The sequence below is a fragment of the Enoplosus armatus genome, chromosome 1, assembly GCF_043641665.1.
Source record: "Enoplosus armatus isolate fEnoArm2 chromosome 1, fEnoArm2.hap1, whole genome shotgun sequence".
NCBI lineage: Eukaryota > Metazoa > Chordata > Actinopteri > Centrarchiformes > Enoplosidae > Enoplosus > Enoplosus armatus.
The window spans coordinates 10,978,335-11,002,928 of NC_092180.1; the positions used below are offsets into that span (position 1 = coordinate 10,978,335).

The 24,594-nt window shown below is 38.9% G+C and overlaps 2 protein-coding genes across 2 annotated transcripts; one reads left to right on the forward strand and one right to left on the reverse strand.

Moving 5' to 3' along the window:
* Window positions 1–124: 124 nt before the first annotated feature.
* Window positions 125–4,477, reverse strand: LOC139287881 (C3a anaphylatoxin chemotactic receptor). The gene is made up of 2 exons (XM_070909089.1): window positions 4,313–4,477; window positions 125–1,904 (listed from the first exon to the last, which is right to left on the reverse strand). The coding sequence occupies exons 1-2, from the start codon at window positions 4,457–4,459 to the stop codon at window positions 948–950; spliced, it is 1,104 nt and encodes a 367-aa protein (XP_070765190.1). The 5' UTR covers window positions 4,460–4,477; the 3' UTR covers window positions 125–947.
* An 11,966-nt stretch (window positions 4,478–16,443) lies between these two features.
* LOC139284903 (ephrin-B2a-like) lies at window positions 16,444–23,516 on the forward strand. Its single transcript, XM_070905269.1, has 5 exons — window positions 16,444–16,550; window positions 17,197–17,480; window positions 18,703–18,795; window positions 21,416–21,532; window positions 23,125–23,516. Exons 1-5 carry the CDS (start codon window positions 16,444–16,446, stop codon window positions 23,514–23,516), a joined length of 993 nt encoding a protein of 330 aa, XP_070761370.1.
* Window positions 23,517–24,594: the final 1,078 nt, after the last annotated feature.

Genomic DNA, 24,594 nt, shown 5'->3' on the forward strand with positions numbered 1-24,594 from the left:
TAGACAAGTATCAACTGTGGCTGTATGAACAGATGTAATTAAATAAAATACCATTTAAAGAAGTTGACAAATGTGTATTCATGCTTTACTGAAGAAAGAAAATAAATATAAAGATATCTTTTAATTACACTTTTATTCCTTTGTTAACAATGACAGAATATGTGCTTTAACAAACAACAAATAATTGTAAAGCTATCTTTGCAACACATTGACTTCCTGCTCAGCATGTTGTGTTTCAATCCTCTAACAGCCTATAGACATACATACATACATTCATTGATTTGAGGTACAACTAGTACTAGATATGGAGACTAAGACCTGTTTTAATCTGGACATCTTGAGCATGGGTTAAACAGAATTATGGATCTGAGTCACCATTGATACTGATAAGGTAAATTCAGTATCACATTCCTTGTATACTGAGACATTACATGCAAACTTAATGGTCCTTATCTTGCAGGAACCCATATGACAAAGGTTACCCTCGGTTCCAGGAGACTGTGGCATTGAAATGATGTTGACTTTGGCTTGTTGTTTACCATAAAGGTGTTTCCTGCCCACTGACATACGGACAAGATGATTCATGAATTCATTTTTATGCCCAATTATGACCCTGCCTTCAGCATGCCGCAACAGAAGCAACATTTTTGGAGTCGTCAGTCATCTAGTTTACTGATGAAACTAGTGTCCATATATCTACTTGTTTTAAGCTGACAGTAGAGCCTGGGTTTCTCATGGTTTCTGGCATCATGGATCTAAACCTTTTAAATCAAAATTTTCATGCCAAGGATTCCCCATTGGAGGGAGTGTCCTGTCAGAAAGTGCTATGAGCAATTTGCGCAAATGGAGCAATCAACCAGTTAAAAGTAATATTTAAAGATCAAAGGCATCCTTTATTTGAACATAGAAAAACTGCTTAAAATTTTAAAACATTGTTCACCTCTCGGTTACATCTGTGAGTTCTTAAGTGAGTTCTTAAGTGACTTTCTTCGTATGGAGTCTGTGGAGTCATCATTGAAAAGGCGGTCAATAGTGGAGACAACTGAAGCTCTGATAGCGCGGCCTAAGCCTCGGGCAGCAAACACATACAATACAGGGTTAAGAGCACTCTTGATGTACACCAGGAACAGAGATATGTATGTGCCATATACTGCTCCTTTATACAGTGTGACCTGTTCAGGACGTCCCTCGGCCAAGGCCCGCAGGAACCGACAAACAAAATAGGGCACCCAGCAGGTGATGAAGAGGAGCATGGTGAAAAAGAGCACATGGTACATCCTGGTCATCCTGCGGGCAGTTGAAGGGGACGAGGAGGTGGGTGTTGGGGGCATTGCTTGCTGAACGGTGAACAAAACAGCCAGGTTACTTCCCAAGAACACCAGGAGAGGCAAGATGAAACCTGCTATCGTCTCTGTGACAAACAGCGCCATGTCAAACTTCCCACTCTCCAGGCACTGGTATGTTCCGTTGATTTCCTTCAGGACGGCACTGTGGAGGTAAGGGACAGACAAGACGGTGGCTATCAGCCATAAGATGCCACAGGCCAGAGGAACGGCCCACGAGGGGCGTCGCAGTCGAGCCCACACAGGCTTCAGCAGACACAGGCATCGCTCCAGGGCCACAGCACAGAGCAGGAAAGCGGAGGCGTATAAGCCCAGGCCTCGCAGGAACATGACCAGGTGGCAGAAGACGAGGCCAAACGGCCAGCTGTACTTGTGAGCCACGTAGCCCAACATGAGGGGGGTACGCAGGAGCAGCACCAGGTCGGCCAGGGCCAGGTTCAGGACGTAAATACGGAAACTGCTAGCAGCACGCGTCTCCTCACCACTGCCTCTGCGCACCAGGTGACGATGACTCCGCAGTCCAAGTGCCCAAACCACCAGCCCATTCAGAGGTACGCCCACCTTCAAGAACCAACAAGACCAGTGGCCAATTACATTTAGGACGACAGACTGAATACACTTATTTGCTTCATTGCATAAAGTTAAATGAGAAGATTGATACCACTCTCATGTCTGTTGAATAAATATGAAGCTACAGCCAGCAGCCAATTAGCTTAGCTTAGCATAAAGAAAAAAAAACTGGGGCAAACAGCTAACCTGGCTCTGTCCAAAGCTCAATAATGAACTCGTTATATCTTGGTACAAAAACCAAAGTATAAAAGTGACAAGTTGTTGGGGTTTTTTTTTGGGGGGGGGGGGGGGGGGGGTTATGTGCCAGACTATTTCTTGGCCAGACACAGGAAATCACTGCTCCCGGCCAAGAAATAGTCTCTCACATAACCCCCCAAAACCCACAACAGGCTTGCAATTTCCCTCTGCTTCCAGTCTTTATGCCAAGCTAAGCTACATATTTACCACACAGACACAAGAGTGGTATTGAACTTCTCATCTAACTCTTAAGAAAAAAGCAAATGAGTATTTCAAAAATGTGGAACTTTTCCTCCAAAATATGTTAAAAGCAACATTGTCTATTCTCACCTGTGTACCTGTCAAGTGCATAAATTCAAGCTGACAGTCATTCAGTCGCCCGAAACAAGGTTGTGTTTTGGCCTTAAAACCCCATAACCAACAGATGTTTCCAACTATTATTACAGTGCATCCGGAAAGTATTCACGGCGCTTCACTTTTTCCACATTTTGTTATGTTACACCCTTATTCCAAAATGGATTAAATTAATTTTTTTCCTCAAAATTCTACACACAACACCCCATAATGACAATGTGAAAAAAGTTTTTTTGAAATTTTTGCAAATTTATTAAAAATAAAAAACTAAGAAATCACATGTACATAAGTATTCACAGCCTTTGCCATGAAGCTCAAAATTGAGCTCAGGTGCATCCTGTTTCCACTGATCATCCTTGAGATGTTTCTGCAGCTTAATTGGAGTCCACCTGTGGTAAATTCAGTTGATTGGACATGATTTGGAAAGGCACACACCTGTCTATATAAGGTCCCACAGTTGACAGTGCATGTCAGAGCACAAACCAAGCATGAAGTCAAAGGAATTGTCTGTAGACCTCCGAGACAGGATTGTCTCGAGGCACAAATCTGGGGAAGGTTACAGAAAAATTTCTGCTGCTTTGAAGGTCCCAATGAGCACAGTGGCCTCCATCATCCGTAAGTGGAAGAAGTTCGGAACCACCAGGACTCTTCCTAGAGCTGGCCGGCCATCTAAACTGAGTAATCGGGGGAGAAGGGCCTTAGTCAGGGAGGTGACCAAGAACCCGATGGTCACTCTGTCAGAGCTCCAGAGTTCCTCTGTGGAGAGAGGAGAACCTTCCAGAAGGACAACCATCTCTGCAGCAATCCACCAATCAGGCCTGTATGGTAGAGTGGCCAGACGGAAGCCACTCCTTAGTAAAAGGCACATAGCAGCCCGCCTGGAGTTTGCCAAAAGGCACCTGAAGGACTCTCAGACCATGAGAAACAAAATTCTCTGGTCTGATGAGACAAAGATTGAACTCTTTGGTGTGAATGCCAGGCGTCACGTTTGGAGGAAACCAGGCACCGCTCATCACCAGGCCAATACCATCCCTACAGTGAAGCATGGTGGTGGCAGCATCATGCTGTGGGGATGTTTTTCAGCGGCAGGAACTGGGAGACTAGTCAGGATAGAGGGAAAGATGAATGCAGCAAAGTACAGAGACATCCTGGATGAAAACCTGCTCCAGAGCGCTCTTGACCTCAGACTGGGGCGACGGTTTATCTTTCAGCAGGACAACGACCCTAAGCACACAGCCAAGATGTCAAAGGAGTGGCTTCAGGACAACTCTGTGAATGTCCTTGAGTGGCCCAGCCAGAGCCCAGAATCCGATTTAACATCTCTGGAGAGATCTGAAAATGGCTGTGCACCGACGCTTCCCATCCAACCTGATGGAGCTTGAGAGGTGCTGCAAAGAGGAATGGGTGAAACTGCCCAAAGATAGGTGTGCCAAGCTTGTGGCATCATATTCAAAAAGACTTGAGGCTGTAATTGCTGCCAAAGGTGCATCAACAAAGTATTGAGCAAAGGCTGTGAATACTTATGTACATGTGATTTCTCAGGTTTTTTATTTTTAATAAATTTGCAAAAATCTCAAAAAAACTTTTTTCACGTTGTCATTATGGGGTGTTGTGTGTAGAATTTTGAGGAAAAAAATGAATTTAATCCATTTTGGTATAAGGCTGCAACATAACAAAATGTGGAAAAAGTGAAGCGCTGTGAATACTTTCCGGATGCACTGTATATACCATTATGAAGCCCCTTTGGTGTTTCCATCCATATACGCAATGGCAGTGTACAATCTCTGGAGCCATAGAGAATTTCTCACCAGGAAGATGAGCAGAGTAGCTGTGATTTGGATTCCCCTGACAGCCTCCGCCTGCCAAGAGCTGCTGGAGCTGCTGGAGCTGTTGGGGCTAGTTAGAAGCCGGTTCATTGCATGGACAGGAAACTGTGTTCCATTCATATCGGCCATTGAGGTGACGTCAAACTGGAGGTGAGCTGAAACACATCAGACATTGACTTTATGTCATGGATGCATACATACATTTTGAGTTTTTCTCCTCTGAAATATAAAATGAAAATATACGCAATCCATTTTGCCACTGACAAAGACGGAAAGTATGCAACATGCATGATTGCATATGAACATGGATTTCACATGTGTCAGTTGCCTAAAAATGCAGACAAGCTAATGTCCACATCACACCAACATGACACCAGACTTCCTTACATTTGCTCAATGTTTCCTTTCTGAGAACTCTTCTGTGTCACAATTAACATTCAAAGATAAAAGTTGGTGTTACGCAACAAAGTGAGTGTAGCATTACATTCTGTGTCATAACTCTTCAACTCCACCAAACACACGTTGATCACTTAAGAGGACCTTGCATTTCATACCTAACCTTAACTTTAGAAAATCGAATGGTCAACCACGCAGGGACCAGCATTTTATCCTTAAATATCCTTAAAATCTCACCATGTGACCATATTTTTGTCCCCACAACATGATTAATACAAGCACACACACACAGAGTACGTGTGTCAGGTGTTGTATTAGTAGTAATGATTACAGAGAAAGGAATCTGTTATTTATTTTGCCCCGTGGCCCTTCCTGAATGTACATCTAGACTGGGCCTGTTAGCGTGCATGTGCAATGAGAACAGCATGCATGCAAACACTCCTGCGTTCATGAGCACACCTCCACTGGTCTCCACACAGTAGCAGCTCTAACGTGTCCCAAAGCTACTGATAGCAGTTGTGGTTCCCTGATTAAAAGCTCATGAAATTCAGATTTCTAGAATCCACAGTAACCAAGACGTTTAGGATTTACAATCTGTGTCTTCAAGTCAGTGTTAGAAAGCTGCTTTACATCATTTGCATGTTAATTTAAAGAGTTTGCTTCTTACCTCCTTTGTTTGCCTTGTGTGTGGGAGAAATGGAGAGATGAGGAGATAAAGCAAAAAGGAGTGCCTGCTGGCTCTTATAAGAACAATCTCTCTCTCTCTCTCTCTCTCTCTCTCTTTCTTTCCTGTGTGATTGCAACACACACTCCTTCCTATGAGCATATCTATGAGAACATCAGAGACTTTCATATTCATATTATTCTTCACCCAATGAAATGCCATTTCCTCTGAATCCAAACAGCTTTTATTTACTTCTTTATATGAGAAAACATTAACCATAGAGGCATAAAATGGTAAAGTGATACATTACAGTTACATTAAACTGACATTAACATTTCTTCCAACTGGGAGATAGTTAAAAAGCTAGAAAGCATATAAAAGATTTTTTCCTTTTAGATTGATAAGATTTTATACAATTTTCTCATCAGCAAGAAACCTAATTGGTGTGCTCGCTTCATTGATGCACATTGATGTTCTCCAATTTACTTCTTTATTCCTCCGCTTGTTCTTCTGGACAAAACTTTGGCACCTACTGTAAATACACCCACATACTTTCAGCAAGAAGCTTCACTGAAACTTACAAATGTTTTATATTTGTTTTCAGTTCTTTTGGCCACTTTTTGATTGCATTTTTAATTAAATGACAAATGACGTGACAACAAAGGTCTCCGGCTGTTCTTGTTTTGTTTTTCTTCTTCTTTCTGTCTATGTTGAGCTCCATAATACCTCTATGGGAAGATTAGAGTGAGAAACTGTAGTTAATAGAACCGGAAAAAATATTGAAACTGTTTTTAGTCGCAGTCTTTCAGTCTTGACACACTGGGTCGCCACAAACCTCCTATATCTTAAAATGCAGACGTTGAACCCACAGCAGTTTAAGTCTAATCTTAATCGATGGGGGAGAGGACTGTCAAACTCATTCAGAAATCTGAATCTTTCTTAACTTTACAGGCTTACAGGTTCTTCTATTATTTGAACACGGTGTATATAATCGATGTATATGTAGTAACCAGCTACTCCTGCCACCCCTCACAATTTAAAAATCTTACATCTATTTATTGTAATTTTCCATATCTCTCTCATAACTTTAGCAGACTTCATCCAACTCACACAGCGTGTATGTTGGTTGGCTAATTAGTCTCGTCCTCAGGAAAAGAGTCAGTTTGCGTCTTGGGTCAGTGGTTACTGTTGTTTCCTCGAAACATAAATGTTTGTCTTCTTCTTTTCAGCAAAAATGGGAACACGCAATTAGGCCTTACAAAGTTGTAATTTCAAACTAAAAGGCCGGCGTCACTCTTTATTTTTGTTATTGTCAACAACTCCCACAAAAAAAACAAAAACTAACTGTGCAATTGTCCATTTCTCAGTACTTTTCAACTTCCCCAGCCTGTCTGTTACCCATTAATTTCTACTGAAGGCATAAACTGGACACAAAAGTTTTATTTGATTTGTAAAAAGGATAAACAACTAGACACAACTTTTGGCAAATGTTACCTAGAAAGGAATAAATGTTGCATTTGTTGGAGACTATTTTCAGGCATAGATTTGGTGCAGTAGTGCATAAATGAACTACAGTGCCTATGTTTATGATAATGAAGGAACATCTCACCCAGTGCAACGGTGTGGAATTAGTCATATCAGACTTTGGCTACTCAGATACATGGTAAGATCAATTCATTGTCGGTTTTGGTCTTGTTATGGAATTGGTTGACAACATGCAAAATATGAATTTCACCACACTTATCCTTAATTTGAAGTGTAAGCTCTTATGTCGGTGTCTGCTTTGATGATGACTGTGAAGACATCATGATGATGCAATGGTTGACATTCACCAGTAGATGGCAGTGCTGTTCATTTAGTAAACAATGAGGAAATGTAATTAGTCATTTCTGTCTTGATGTGGTTTTTAGGATTTAGGCTGATTGGACTGGAGCACGACTCTAAACATATGGGCAGCTTTAAAGATTCATGTCTGGAATGAATTAGACAACTGCTTCAGTCATTGTGGGGGATTGTATTGTTAATTTTATCAGATGAATGGTTACAGAACTTAAGCTAATGACACCACTTTAAATACCTATTAGATACCCATTACCCCCCCCCCCCCAAGACAACAACAACAACAACAACAACAAAAAACAACAAACAAACAAAGTAACTGGCTTTATTTGTTTTGAATGAATGTTGTTCAAACACACAAACATGAATCAAGCTAAGTCTGAAATGTTGTCATGACAACTAATTTCCATGATATCAAAGTGACAAAATGTGCAAATATGTTGTTATAAATATTGACTGTCATTTGTACAGTTAACAAGTTTCACACTTTTTTGTCATTTAAAGATGGACGTTCTTTTGGTCGAAGGCATTCCCAGACGTAACGACACCTATTTGTGCCGTACAGTCTGTTAAACTTGGACATAACTGCGATGTGTGAAGTGATTCATTTGAGCTTGTAAACCCAGCAAATTTATCATTGTACTGTTCTGAATCGTTAAAAAAATACAATTATTAATAAAATTATATTTGACCAAATTCATTTTTTTCTTTGTTGCAAACTATGTTTTGAATTGTAGATATTTAAAGTAATTTCTTTCTTTATTTCTTTCTTTCTTTCTTACATACCTACATACATACATACATACATACCAGACTGTTGCAAACTACGTTTTATATTGTAGATATTTAAATAATGCTTTTTAAATACATTTTCTTGAATAATTATTTATAGAGCATTGGAAATTAACTGCTCTAGAAACTGAGCCTTTCGGTTTTTAGTGTTTTACATAAGTGTCACATCACTTGTTGGGGGGGGGGGGGGGGGGGGACTTCTCTTTAGTTTCTGTTTGGAGACTGTGTCGGCAGTTTACTAATACTACTAATACTAATCCTCAAAAAAAGCAACCAACTTACATTACAACAATACATGAATTGAGACAAAAGTGAAATTGTGTTGTGCAAGTAGTCCTAGCATTCGTTTTACATTATCAACAGTTGTTCGAACAATGATTTTCATGGAGTTAGTCGATCAGTCGACAGACAGTTCCAATAACCAAAAAGTTGAAAAGTGTGCGTATCTTTAAAGCAGTTTGTGGAATTGAATCATAACCAGCGTTGGGCTTTCCACCTCTGAAGCTCACCCACACTTCCTTTAAACCTGCTAATTTTAGATGCAGGGGTTTTGATCGGGGAAACCAAGCACTTGTATGTCACTGTGAAAGAGCAGGAATGAAAGACAACTCTGTGCTTTGTTGCTCATGGTGTTTACCGAGATATTAGTTCTATAATTGTTTTGGTGTAAAACAATAGCTGCTTTCAGTCAAACAGATGTTGGTAATGTTCGAAAATAATCTATATGTGTTCTGAAGATTAAAAAACTCTGGTCTGTTTCATCTCTGTCAGAAATATTCCCTGTGGTGCCACACATGTCACACTTTGAGGACACGCAGACCAAGACGAGATGATGGCATAGAGAGCTGGAAATGCTTTCAGATCATATCAGCTGTATGTCTGTTGGGCCTCTCATGCATATCCCACATATGACAGGAAAAAAGAGTGAAGTCAGGCCCTCAGGTTGCCCACGTGGAAACACTGAAACAGAGCTCTGCGCTGTAGAAACAGAGAGAAAAAGAAAGTATGTTTTGTTTTTCTTTTGACTAGACAAGAATACAACTCATAAAATGCTTTTGCCTTAATGAACAAACTTTCACACTGGCTGTCATTTCTGGTTTCCGAGGTAGAAGCTCATAAACACATCGAAAGTAGGTGAGGTTATGAGTGAAGGTGATGGTGGTGAATAAGGTCTTCTTGACAAAATGTTATTTTTGTCCCTTCAGTTGAAGTTCAAAAGAAGATTAGGATCTGCTTCCCCCTCAACACCTAAATATGATGTCAGTCTCTTCTCTCTAAGGTGACAGACACACACTTTCTCTGTCTCTCAACACAGTTTTCTGATCACCAAGACAATGTACAGACAATACACAACCTTTTTTAAAATGAAAAGGGAAACTTACAAAGCGACTTCCTCCCTAAATTTGTAATCTGTAAGAGGCGGAGACCGAAGAAATGAGGATAGCGTTTGAAGCCTCAGCTGGCATATTACACATCGTGAATTTCCAGTACGTGAAAGGAGGGGGGGAGGTCCCTGACACATCTCAGCTTCTTCCCCCGCCTCCTCATGTACTTTCAACCTTCTCCCTTCAACTACTACACCGTCTGTCTTTTTCAATGTGTTTCCTTTTTAACACACTCACAGGAATGTAACGTACTTGATCCTAGTCCACTGAATGAGTGTAAGAAAAGAGTTTGCATGAAGCCAGTGTGCAGCCAGCGACTCAGAAAATGCTATTCTCAGTGCTGGAGAAGGGGGGGGGGCGGGGGGCAGGGGGGGGGGGGTAGTGGTGGTGAGAAAAGATGGGGAGGCACCTTGTCTTCTCAGAAACGGATCAGTATGACTTGGTTACAGGGTTACCACAAGCAAACACTGCATGCAGTGAGATTCTGGGCCAGTTTATAGGCGGCATCTGAGATATGTAACGAGGATAGGTTGCAGGATCACAGTCATTTAGTGGAAAAGGGTCCCTTTCAAAATCCCCGCTGGTGACACTCCCATAACTGTCAAACAGTAATCCAATTCATTTCATGACCCTGCACAGTCATAGTGTTCAGTGATTGTACAGGTGGCTTGATAAGAAGTAAGTAAAGGTGTGAGTAAAGGTGTAAATATGAAAGTAGTTTGAGACCATTTTTAGCATTACAGTGACCTCAATGAAATGATCACCAATAGAAAATCTATTAAAATGTTGTCAGAAGTCTTTTATCCAACTTCAAAATCCTGATCCAAATACAAACTGTATGTATCCACTACAAACACTACTGACTTCTTCTCTTGCGCCACCGTGAGGTTTTCATTTGTGTTTTTTAGTGACATATCTCAACAACTACTGGAAAGGTTTCAATGAAATTTGGTTCAGATATTCACAGTCCCAGACGATGAATCCTAAGGACTTCGATGATCTCCAGCAAGTCATAATTTTAATTGAAATTTCTTTACATCTCTTGGATGGATTGGCTCAAAATGTTCTAGAGACATTCATGGTTCCTAGATGATGTATCCTAATGACTACGGTGATCATCTGAGTTTTCCTCCAGTGTCATCATGAGGTTGACATTTATGGTTTTAAGGGAAATTATGACAACTATTGGACACATTCATGTTCGCCTCAGGATGAATTATAAACATGTTGGTGATCCCTCAACCATTCCTCCACTTTACAGTCAAGTACCTGTAAAACTAATAACATACCCATCAGCCTCAGCTGTACTGTGTTTAGTGCTAATTAGCAAATGTTAGCATGCTAAAACACTAAACCAAGATGGTGAACATTGTAAACATTATAACTGCTAAACATCAGCATGTTAAGCATTGTCATTGTGAGCCTGTTAGCACGCCGATGTTAGCATTTAGCTCAAAGCCCCAATGTGTCTTACGTACAGCCTCAAAGAGCTGCTAGCATGGCTGTAGATGAACACATGGCCCCAAATCCACATAAATATTAAGCAGGTTTTTAGTATATAGTGTGTTCACATAGCTGGAAAAAAAATTAAATAAACTGCGGGTGTTGATGAAACAGCTTCAGAAAGATATTGAAGAACAATAAATAAGTATTCAATCTTAATCTTATTCAATAAGTTTGTTCATTTCTTTGTACACTTACTGCTAAAACAGTATACTGTGACGGTTAGTGTGTAGTGCATACTGTATAGAATTTGTATGTAGTTAGTAGTTTATTAGTATGTTATTTTTTTAAGGGAAAGTGAGGAATCACCAACTGTTAGTGTGTTTAAGTCAGTTAAGGGACAGTGTGATACAAAGCCAACAGGGTTTGGTCCCATAGGCAGAGCTCAATCATATATATCAAACAATATATATCAAATTTAGTATTATCATCATTTATTTCATTTCATTAATTTAATGTGTGACTACAATGGCTGCCTCTGTGGCTCATATCCATTGGGCTTAAATGATCTCCAGCTTTATTAAAGCTCTCTGAATATCACATTAAAGAATCTTTTAATATGAGTTTGAATAGGGGGAGATTCAGTTTTTACACATCACACAACGCAGCCATGCATTTCATCTATTTTCCCTTCAAATCTTTGACGTTTTACATATTTGAGCATATAATTAAATATACATTCATGATGTCAAACTGCTGTCATCTTCATGTCAACCTCTATTGCTGTCATCACAGTTGACATAACTGTCAATAACTTCTTTTTTTTATCCAAGAAATGAATATATTTTCTCTTCTGTAGGCAGCATTTACATATAAGATAAATGGCATCTTACTGCACATTTGTTGCGTGATTTCTTTTTCTTTTTAATAGTCATTCTGTTAGAAGGGGATTTCACATGACTCACACACACAAGTGTATATAAGACATGTAAACCCACATTTTGGTTTACTGTTCAATGGGAGGGAGAGAGAGAATACCAAGGGTGCAGAGACGCTAGAAGAGAGAGAGAGAGGCACTCGGCCAAGAAGAAGAAGACAAACACCAGTTGCTGAAAGGAAGTGTTGTTGGTGTACTCAGGATACAGGTCAGTAACTACCTAACTACCATTACAACAAACACAAACTTACTCCCTGACAACATCTCAGTTTAGATTAGCACCTTGATTCTCAACCAGAGTCGACATATAACAGCATCTGTTACATCCTGTTACTCATAACGTCTCTGGAGAGAGATAATAGATACAGAACTTTACCGATAGTTCCAGCTGCTCCACACCTGGACTTTTTCCGTCTTTTTAAACTCAGTGTCCAGGTACCTTCAGAGGGTCACAAACATAGTTCAAACCCAGAGAAATGTATTTCAGATTTTTAATGATACTGGGCTGAATTATAGGGAATGGTGTATTAAAAAAACAGCCATAAGGAAATGCCTAAATTATGTCTTTTCAAACTTGAAATGTAAGTTTAAGGGAGAATATAAAGAAAGTGAGAGAACTGGGGTTCAAAGTGCTCAACGTGTATACAGTGCAGTTTTCGTTTTCTAATTAATGGGGTCATTTTGTTGCCAAAGTACGAGTTTAGATAGAGATTTTAAAATAAAGGCTCGACAGGATTTTATTTTTCACAAAAAGAAAAAAATAATGTATTCAGTTCAATCAAATGACAGTTTCAGTGATCCATTCTCCAAAATCTTTGCATTTGTAACAGTAATCTAGGCTACCACAACAATGTCCAGTTGTTGGCTTATGTAGTGAATACTTGTGAATGAAACACTGCAGTTCAAAAGTGTAAATGATCTCTCAAAGCTAACCAGTGTGTCTGTCACCCCCTGCAGGACATCCTCAGCGGGCATGAATGCCAACAGTGAGGTAAGCATGTGGACGATGACACAGCCCTCCAGTCTTGTCCCAGGTTGAGGTTAATGCTAATCGTGATAGGGGTTGTTCATTACCAGACACCTAACATGTTAGCATTAGCTTCACTCTGGGAGATCTCACAACGCCTCTGGAGCCATCATGCAACTGAGGAATACTATGCATGAACAGACACATGGTGAAACGCTCATGGACTAACATTCACGCTGTGTCACTGCTATCAAAGACGATCCTGTGGTCGTAGCACATTTAAAGTTCTTAGCACCTCTTATTTGAGGCGACATACATTTGACCTTTTCAACACAACCCATGTCAAATATGATTTAAAATGTAAACCCACATGGGTACAGCAGTTACTTTGGCTCTTCTTAGGCATGTGCAGATTGACTCCTTCATGATTCAGTGTTCAGTATATATTCAAGTTCACAGCAAAGCTCTGCTCAACATAAACCTGGTCATCCAGAGTAGACAAATAGCTGTCTGGTTTTGAAATAATACATCCTTCTGAAAACCACCTATATCATCATCATGTAAAGGAACATTTGAGTATTCTTTATGAAAGTAGCACTGGGTATCAATGCTGCAAATGCTATATTTTGAACGCTTTCAGAAAATTGTAAGGATTTGGAGGCTTTTTCATAAGATAAATAAACCATTGACAATCATGTGACAATAAATACTTGGTTGAAAAAGCTGATCTTTTGAAGATATATCTTTTTCACGATATGATTTAATATCACTTGTATTTTGAGTTGAAGGGGGGTTTCATTGCAGTATTTAGTCACGGTGAATCAGATCATGTAATAGATCATAATCTGTCCTCTGTTGTGCTTAATGTTTCCTATCGTGAATAGAAATAGCCAGAAATAACTGTATCTGAAAAAGGAAAAGGAAAATAGTTCAACTAGTTAAAAACAAGTTCCATTGTTACACCAAGGACATGCAGAGATTTGTTTTGTGATTAAATTAACTTTGTTTCACATTGGATGTAGTCTCATTTGTATTTGTGCCTTTCTGTATGTCGGCAGCTGAACCATGACAAGAAAATAAAAAATAAAATCAATCATAAACATCTGAATATTGTACATCTGATGTTTGTTTCTAAACCAAAAGTGAGACTTTTGTATAATTTTGTGTTTACATGAGAAAACATCTCTGCATCTGATTTCTGTGTGTGGTCGACAGTGGTTGAGGAAGTATTCAGATCCTTTTCTTAAGTCAAAGTACTAATACCACGCTGTAATAATACTCCATTAGAAGTAAAAGTCCTGAATTGAAAATCTTACTTAAGTTGAAGTATCCAAGCAACAGTCCAAACCTCAAAATTATTAAATAATTAATTAAAAATAATTAAAAGGAAAAGCAGCAAATCCTGACTTTTGAGAAGCTATAAACCAAAAATGACTTACAATGATCAAAATAGTTGCCGATTCATTTTCTGTCAATCGACTAATGGACTAATTATTTCAGCTGTACTTGTATATATTGTTGGGAAGCTTAATTTTTACTTTAATATCATATTTTATAATTTCTTCATATGTTTTTTGTGCAAAAATCATAATGTGTGAAGTAACTAGTAAAGAGAGTAAAAGTAGAAAGCGGCATGAAAAGAAAAGACTCAAGTAAAGTACAAATACCTTAAATTTGTACTAAATACAATACTTGAGTGTACTTGAAATGTACTGGCTATCGATACATATTTTAAACTTGAGTTATAAATATGAAAGATGTTGCCAGCACTTTGAATACATACAGTCCAGTCAGCTCCCGACAGAGACGCAGACATGAAGTCATTTGTTGTGCTTTAGTCTTGTGACGGAAGCTCTGTGTAATCTTTTAAACCACTTCATCATTAGTTCAGATTCCCTGACAATGAGAGGATTACAGCCCTGGCTCCTTAAATGCATAAATGAATGCATGAATATACAGGATTTTGAAGAAAATCCACCCATCCAATGATGATTTTCAATGTACTGATCCACATTTAAATAAAAATCATAACAATAAGACATCAAGCTCAGGATGCTACTTATTGTAGTGGTCACTGTTTTTTTTATTTGAAGACGTTACTCAGTGTTTAGAGGTTGATGTCTTTATGAGCTGATCTCATTCAAGTCTGTGTATCCTGGGCAGAGGAGGGTCATTTCAGGTGATCACTGAGTCACAGCTTTCACTTGTCTTTTCTGTTCGTCACCACATCAATGTTTCCCCACAACAGGGGAGACCATAAAGTGCATGATCTGTCAAATCTGTACTCTCTTGTCCTGAACTTCCTCATACTACTTCACTGAGAAAAACTAAAACTTTGAGTTTAAGTTTTGTTCTTTGAATAGGCTGTGTTTTTTGTAAATACAGTAGATGTAAACTGGCTTTATAAACAATATCCAAACATATGTTGCAGGTCAAACCATGTAGCGATATCATATAGTTTCTTTTAACAATGTTTTTATTATGTTTTTCAACACATTAACACAAACACAGACAGATCCAACAATGCCAACAAAACACAGAGGCCACAGAAACTACACATCTGATATATGATATACATAGCACATGATATACTGCACCACTAAAACTCATACATATATATATATATATATATATATATATATATATATATATATATATATATATATGTGGAAATGCTCAGTCCCATGACAGTCGACAGTGATGCACCAAAATGGTATTATTAAGGGCAATTATGATCAAATTATCATGGGAAATAATCATTAAATCATCAAAGAATAGACAGGACTATAATGTCCATGTATGTAAAAGAAAATGTGTATATATAAATATATATATATATATATATATATATAAAGCACCAATGACCAAGAACACATGCTTCGTGCAAAGAAATGCACATTGAATGGATATACATGGAGTGGATGAGTACGGTAATGCAAACAAGATAAAGTTTCCAGATACACAAAAACTCATACTGTACACAAATCAGTTTCCTCCCTTATATAATGAGCTGTCAGTCAAGTCAAGTCAACTTTATTTATATAACCAACCACCAAATAATCATAAATTTGCCTCAAAGGGGTTTACAGTCTGTCTATCCTCACACCCTTAATTCGGATGAGGAAACAGTCCTAAACAAGACAAAAGCTGTAAATAAAAATAGTCGATATGATACATGATTAGCTCACAGAGGTGCATGTTAGATATTAAAATTAAGTGGTAAAAAAGTTTTACCAATTTTACAATGTTTTTTTTTTTTAATAATTGATTGATAAAAAGTGTTGATAGGATAATACTATAATAATCTTGCTATGTATCTCAGTATATTAATGTGACGAATTTTACATGAGGGAGGGGGTAGACGTGCCAACCAGCCCCGGTCTCCCCTACGCATGAGCCAGTATATGGGCGGACCGGTCAGTCAGCTGATGACTGAAATACTCCACACAATCTCCGTCCTCAATACACGGATTTCGTCACACGAATGATTTTCTAGCCAATTACGCACAATGTGGAACATTTCGTACAACTGCAGGAGGAAGAGTCGCAACTTGGTGGGATTTCACTCAGGAATGTGTCCTCTGCGCGCACCTGGAGCCGCCGGAGACATGCAGGAGCAACAGATTTTAGCCTGTTTTCACTCTGTTTTATGATACTGAGCCGCTGTGTACCTGTCGACTTATTCCTGTGATGGGGAGAATCACATGGAGCTGCGCTGCCGTGATCCTGCTGGCCATCATTTGCTCATGTCGTGCCGTCACTCTGGAATCCATCCACTGGAGTAGCTCCAACACAAAGTAAGTGGATGAATCAGTTTCACACCTGGAGATGGGTCCAACTTTCTGCTGCTGCTGCTGCTGCTCTGTCCTTCTAGTGTGACCTAATTGATTAAGTTAATCAGAGGGGATACAACCACTTTACAGCCAATCATGACACTACAGTTCTGATATTTCATGTGTAGCTGCTGTGTAAAGCTAAAACAATCTAAAACAACAATCTATAAAGAAAAATGCTTCCAGCTTCTCCAATGTGAGCTTTTATGTCATTTAAAATGGATAGGGCTGCAGCTAACAACTCATCCGCTGATCATTTTCTCCACTCATTTTTTGATCTATGACAATGAAGGAAGATTGTGGAAATCACCCATCACATGGTGTTGCCTTGAATTTACTTATTTCGTTTGACAAACACTCCAAATATATTCTGTTCACCATCATATAAGACAAACCCTCACAACTGAGAAGCTGAAACGAGGGGACTTTTGACAAAAGGATTAATCAGTCAAACAATTAATCAATCCTCAAACAAAAAAAAAACAAATTTAAGACATCACCTTGGGCTTTTTTTTTTTTTTGCTTGTGATGGGCATCTTTCACTCTGTGTTGTTTCTACAGTTCTTCACATATTTTAAACCTCTGGTATCTCACCTTATCTCACACACAGATTTAGTCCAGGTCAGGGTCTGGTCCTGTATCCTCAGATAGGTGACAAGATGGACATCGTGTGTCCCCGTGCAGACGCTTCCTCAGGGGGTAAGGAGGAGTTCTACCGAGTGTACCTGGTCTCCCGGAGTCAGATGGAGAGCTGCACCATCGACAAGACGGACACACCGCTGCTGAACTGTGACAAGCCTCACCAGGACGTGAAGTTCACATTCAAGTTCCAGGAGTTCAGCCCCAACCTGTGGGGTTTGGAGTTCCTCAAGGGGAGGGACTATTATATCACCTGTGAGTCACTGTGTGTAACCTCACAGCTCATGTTCAGCTCAGAAGTGATGTCTGAATGAAGCCATGGCTGTCGCCTGTGTATGTCCCAGTGCTATATGCTTTAAAATCAGTAGAACAAGAAGACACAAGCTGCTGGTTCCTACAGGTGGAGCAACATTTGAATCAATGCTAGCAACTGTTTCGTTTTTCTTTTTTTTTCTTTTTTTTTCTCCTGGGAGAAGAGGAGGCCATCATCCTCGGCTCCCTCTCACTTTGTCAGTTTGCGTGAGAATCAAAAAAAATGTAGCCTCGTTATTGGGCCGCTGTCGGTTAAACCAGCATCTTAGTGGCAAGTGATGCATGAGATAGAGACCAAGTCTGACCATGTAGCCTCATCCACCTCGCCGCGCTCTGACAGCACACTTCGCTCTGGCAGGCCAGTGTGATTCCAACGGCTTACATGCCCCAAATCACACAAGGCTTTTACAGCATCAGGCAGATTTGATGGGAGCTTTCATGGCAACGTGGCTTGTGGCCTGTGAGATGTTGTTATCTGACCTAAATGCTTCTAACAAGTCTGTGTGTATGGGACTGACAGGGGTGAACAAGAGTTCTTTGTGTGTGTGTGTGTGTTTGTGTATAATATATGTGTTTTAGTAATTGCTATGTTAGTTGAAATAAAAACGTATTTATTCAGTTTGTCCACCTGCCATTTTGCCATCTAGAGCTGAAACAATTATTCGATTCAACATGAAAATGAATCAGCAATTACTCTGATAATCAATTCATAGTTATAGTCATTTATCATTCTTAAATACGAGGATGTGCTGCTTGTGTTTGTCTTATGGGATAGTAAACCAAATATCATAGGATTTTGGACTGTTGATCAAACAAAGTGATGTCTTGTGACGGGCATTTCTCACTGTTTTCTGACATTTTATAGACCAAACAATTCATTCATCATTTGGTGCAGCCTTGGTTGCATCTTTTGTGGTTTTTTATGTGATTGGTGGTGTGATTGACTTGTTTTAACATGTGTAATTGTCTGTATACTGTATGTAACATCATAGTTTGTGCTGTGTTGCTGCCTTTTCCTACCTATGTGATGCAACATTTGGCAACCTGCCTAAACGTCTGCAAGGAAATCATAATGGAACCACACATTGCTTGATAATGTTGTATTGTGATGATCGCATGAAATTATAAACAATTATACTTTTTGTGTCCTCTCTCTGTATATCAGCCACCTCTACAGGCTCTCTGCGAGGTCTGGATAATAATAATGGAGGCGTGTGTAGAACCAAATCCATGAAACTGGTGATGAGAGTCGGCCAGAGTAAGTACTTTGCGTTTGCATGTGTGTGCCAGCATGTGCATGAAACATCTGACAAAAAAATGCCAAAGGAACAATAACAATTGCTTCATTCTGGTTATTATTACACGTGTAATACAATAATATCACCTCCTCTCTGGAGTTACTAAGTGGTCAGATAATCTCGATCATCTGTTCATTCCCTTGAAGAGAGATTATTTCAATCCCTAATTCAAACCGCTGGCAGCTTAAGGCCATCTGTATTATCTTGCATGCGATCATTCGGACTGGCAGTGACAGTCAATAATCTCTGTATTAACATTAGAATAGCCAGTGGTCCTTTTTCATCATTTTATGCTCTTATCACAAATTTAATAAAGCAGATTCTAAACTTATTCACTGCCACTACTTTAAATGTCCTGAGGATAAATCACTCTGAAATACAATATAGAAACATATGCTTTTTTATTTCTTAAACTATCAATTCAGTATTAAGGTGGTGTTATTTGTCATTTTACTAGTCAAGTAACCACATATGTGATATGATTTGTTGTGTTCTGGTGTGCTACTGAGCTGCACAGAATCAGATAAATTAAACAGATGCTGTGTTTGCTGTGTGTCTTGCTAAAAACTTAAAAAGCTAAATCTGTTCAAAGTAAATTTTTTGACCTCAGAAATGTAAATGATTATTCATATTAATTATTCATGAGTTTGAGTTAGAGATGGAAAATCTGCATCTTGTGTGTTTCTCAACTGATCATAACTGAAAATATGGGGCTGTTTTTCCTGCTGTGTTTACAAACACTGCTGATGTAAACAAACCTTAAAACATTAATAACGCAGATTTAGTTGTAAACTCCTGTTAATCTCTACATATATTAAAAGTCCTGTCAATCCACATTTTTTTTGGTAGTGTCACGGCTCTTCTGTTTAGATTTGGATTTATGGTTTGAGCCTTTTAAAACTGAAAATCAAATCATGTAGTTATTTTATACATTTAAATGTGGTGTGAAATTATATTAAAGCCAATGGTGAATGAATGCGAAAGAACTTCAGTTGAAAATAAGGTGCCTGGCTGTGTGACACTAGAACATACAGAAATATTGATGAATGTGTCATGAATCAATGTTAAAGAAATTCCAATTTTGTTTTATCTTTACTTCACTCAAAGGAGTATAGTATGTGAGTCTCCTGCAACACATTCCCTGGTTGTATTTGGTTGGGGAACTTCTCAGTGTCATTTTCACACAACAGATAATACTAATCTGTGGTGCCAAATGATTTCCTGCAGTTGTTCTGTGATTTGTGACTTAAAGAGGCACTCCAGCAATTTATCACTGCACTTCCATAAAGCTGAGGGACAGTGAGAAGTATTCAGATCCTTTACTTAAGTAAAAGTATTATCAGCAAAATGTAACAAAATTAAAATAAAGTGAGAGTGCTTGTTTCATCCCTGTGACCGATATGTTATCTTATGTGACATTATTAGATTGTTGATACTGATGCAACAATGTGTAAGCAGCATTTTGCTGTTGTTCTGCTAGTTTAGTCCAGGCCAGTCAGGCCAGTCAGGCCCCTCTAAAGGGTCACAAATCTGAGGGGCTGTGAGATGATTAATGGGAGAGCAAAGAAGAAAAAAACAAAACACAAATTTGTGTCCATGTTTTGGACTTTGTGTGTAATTTTTGCTTTGTTTTGTGAAATATTGAATAATTTTACCTTTGGGCTTTGAATGGTTATTGAACTGAAGCCATCTGCTAACAACTCTCAGACATCTGAAATGTAATAAGGGGGGCACATCTTTTTTGTAAGGGATCACAAGCGAAAAAGGTTGAAAACCACTGGTTTAATCTATCTTCACGTTACTTTCCACCACTGTTAATGAGTACCAGGGCCATAGAGAGAAAACGAGCAGCCATCATACCAAAGCAGCAAAGGCTGAGAAATCCTGGCCTGGTAAGAAAATCCCGAGTAAGGGCCAAGCTCCAAAAATACTGGATCCTGCACTTCCTGTAATGCTTTTCATTAGCATCTTCCATTAGTCCCTCCGTGCCTGGTAAACGCCATAAATGCATTGAGGTACTTGCTTAGTCTCCAACCCCAAATTACTAAAGTTCTGTCATGTGATGTAATTTTACTCCAGAGCTACAGAAGACTTATAGACAACTGGAGTGCCCCTTTACGTTTGTGATTCCCTACATTTCCCCAAATTCCCAGATGAATTTGAATTGGCTGTGTTCAGTTATGAATGTTTAGGTGGAGAGAGTAAAAAACATCAGTGAGAGTTCTTCCAGTCTAGAGAAAAATAGAGTCCCAGTCGTGACTCGGAAAACACAACTTTTTGTGGTCTAATTAGGTTAAAAAATGTTTTCTCTACTTCTTCTGCAATGCATTTCTACCTGAAAAAAATAATCAGTCCAGAAAAAAAGCCTCTTCTTTCTTTGTTTCTGAGGGACTGACATCAAACACTAATGATTCAACAGACATCATTATAGCTGCAATAGGAACATTTTGACATGACATAACCCCACCTACACAGGGATGACAAAAACACCACCATACAGTGAAAATGAGGAGATGTGAGGTCTGCTGCTAATTGCCATATGTTGCGATTTTATATCAACTGTCCTGCTTTATATTCCAGGCTCTTCAGATCCACCTTCAACACTCCAGGAGTCCCCCACCAGATTCCCACCCACACGGCCAAAGTCCAAAGCCAAGGACCCCCCAGCGAAAGAAAAGGATATAAAAACCAAAACTGGTATGAACAGAGAGCGAACATATCGCCTGGAGAATATATACAGGTGTACCGTTAGCGTTTTGACACATATTTACAATTAAGGGACCATAATTATATATCTTAGATAATAAGGTTGTCGATATTCTATATTTTTGTTACTGTCAGCAACTTCCATGAGAAAAACAAATCCAACAACGTATTGTATATTTTCCTAAAATCAGGCTCAAACAGTATATAGTGTATTTGTAGAGTGTTTGTCAGTGTTAGTTTGTGAGTATTTACTGCAGCAGGATGGTGTATGTGGGATCCAACTCAAAATAAGCTACAGTGCCCACATTCATCATAATGAAGGAACATGTCACCCAGAGCAATGGTGTGGCTCACTGATGTGTTTTTAATAGTTTTTGGACAACAATGGAGCTCTGTGGCGCAGAGGAATAAGGCTTTGGATACACACTCAATTAATTGTTGTTTTTATCTTTTCATGGGCTTTTTTTGACAATAAGAAAAAACAGAATATCACCAGACTTATCCTTCAGCTGTACTGATGAACTTTTTTGTTTTGTATTTTTAATGTTCCCTACACTGGAGGGCAAGAATAATACATTAAACATTTTTCAAAAATCTTTGTAATTTGAGGTAAATAGGCGCAAACATGCAACAACACTTTATTTGTATCTTCCTTTACACACATATATATATATATATTTATATATGTTATTTCAGATGTTATTTCTTTTTCACCTGCCTCTTACATCTTAGGCATCCTATGAATCTGCACATGGAAACATTTTGAAAAGGATGATAAATGAATATAAATTGCACCCACGCTGATATACTAGGAACAAAACCCCCCCCAAAACATTCACTGTGTGATTCATACTGATTTCAAGCAGGTTTTTAGTAAATGGTGTGTTCCCACTGGAAAGGTTACAAAATAAAATCTACTCAAACCAGGCAGCATGCAAACTAAATACGGTCTGTTTTTTGAGTGATACGATTCTCCCACAATGCAATTCACATAGGAAATGGAGGAGCAGCGCACAGCTGGAAAACATTTTGGTAAATTGTCAGCTGCGGTGAAACAGCTCCCAAACAAAATCATGAAAAACGAAACAAGCATTCAATCTTTAGAAAAATATTTTGATATTTATTTGTGAAGTTTCATTGGCAGTAGTTTTCCAAAGTTGCAGTTTGATTGACAACCAGCATCACACATATTGTATAATTTCCTGTTATATGAAATGGTAAAGTATGCTGATTTTCTGGTATACTAAAACAGTGAACTACTATACTGTACAGGATTGGATGGATAGATTTGGCACACAGTGCTTTGCTCCTTTTCTTTTCTTTTATTCAAATTTTTACTGTTTCCATGTTCCAACTTGTACTCCAACCTTCCCTGATCTTGACTCAATGGCCCGTTAAAGCCAGAGAAAGACACCAGGCTGTTCACCAGTAAGACTCTAAAGATTTTTCATGTTCAGGTTTTTCATGTCAACACATATTGGTGAGGCTGTACCAGGAGTGTTTTAAATCTCTGTGTCGCGTGCCCTGATTTACTCTTTCATCTCAGTTTCTCAGTCCTTTTTTGTTTCTGTTTCTCATGACAGACTCGGGCTCAGAAACAGGACAAACAAACCCCAGTGGCAGCGGTGGCTCTGAGCCAGGACTGTTCATGTGGGTTGTCTCTGGCTGCGTGATCCTCCTTCTGGTCATCATAATTCTGCCGGCTGCGCTGTGGAGGTACCATCGCCGCCGCTGTGTCCCAGATAGCCAGCAGTCTGCCTCCGTGTCCCTCAACACTTTGGCTGTGCCGAAGCGGGACAGCATCAGCAGCGACAACAACGGCTCAGACCGCAGCGATGTCGTCTTTCCCCTGCGGGCCTCTGACAGCATGATCTGTCGTCATTATGAGCGTGTGAGCAGTGACTACGGGCCCCCTGTGTACATAGTTCAGGAGATAACACCCCAGAGTCCCACCAACATCTACTACAAAGTCTAATGTTCGCTGCTCTAACACCAGTCTTTTGCTGATAATCCTAAATTTGAATTGTCGGGGACACAACACTTCCATTGCTTTAGTTTTAAAGTTTGTAGTGGGTGTGAAGAAAAGTCACATGGGGGGCTTATCTGAGAGCAGTATTGCACTGACCATATACTTTGGACAGACAAATGCCAGCGTTATCGTCGTGTCACACTGAAACAAGAGCACAGAATGTTGTTGAACCACTTTGATTTCTTGATATATTGAAGAGACAATCGGAAAGGAAACTGATGCGTCAAAACGTCAAGTTGTGTTCAGCAAATGCCAGTGGTGGATTGTAACTAAGTATATTTATTTGAGTACTGTACTTACTGTACCATTTTTCATTACACTTTCCACTACATTTCCACTATTTTCTTGCGTTTTACAAACCAAACAGGAAATGGATTGATCAAGAAAATGATCAGAAGATTAATCCAAAATGAAAATAATCTTTAGTTGTGCACTCATTTTTCTTTTACTTTTTACTTTTGATACTTTAAGTATATTTTCCTGATAATACTTGCATACTTTAACCTAAGTAACATTTTGAATGCAGGACTTTTACTTGTAACAGAGTATTTTGTGTGGTATTACTTTTACTTAAGTAAAGGATCTGAGTACTTCCTTCACCACAGACAAATTATAGTTTTATTTGTTAAAGAGATCTCACCCCACTGCACACGGCAGCTTCATTTGTACAGTTAATGTGCATTCAATTTAATTTATTGATAAATCTGAAAAAAAGATTGATAGCGGAATTCAACACACTAAAATTGCGAGCACTTAAATATGAATGCTGTTCAGTGAAATGAAAATATTTCAGGCTGCTTTCATTCATACATTTAATATTGTGTCTCCTGTTTAAACAAAATTATTTTTAAACAGTGTTCAATGTACAACCAGGAGGTTGTGCTTAAAAAAAACGTTATTACCCAACATGAGAATGATTTTGTTACTTGTTAAAAGTGAGAAAGTTTAAAAACAACTTGTCAGTCGTCTCTTCTTCAGTGTCTGTCCTCTCTCTGCTTTTCAAAACCAACAAGAGCAACAGTGA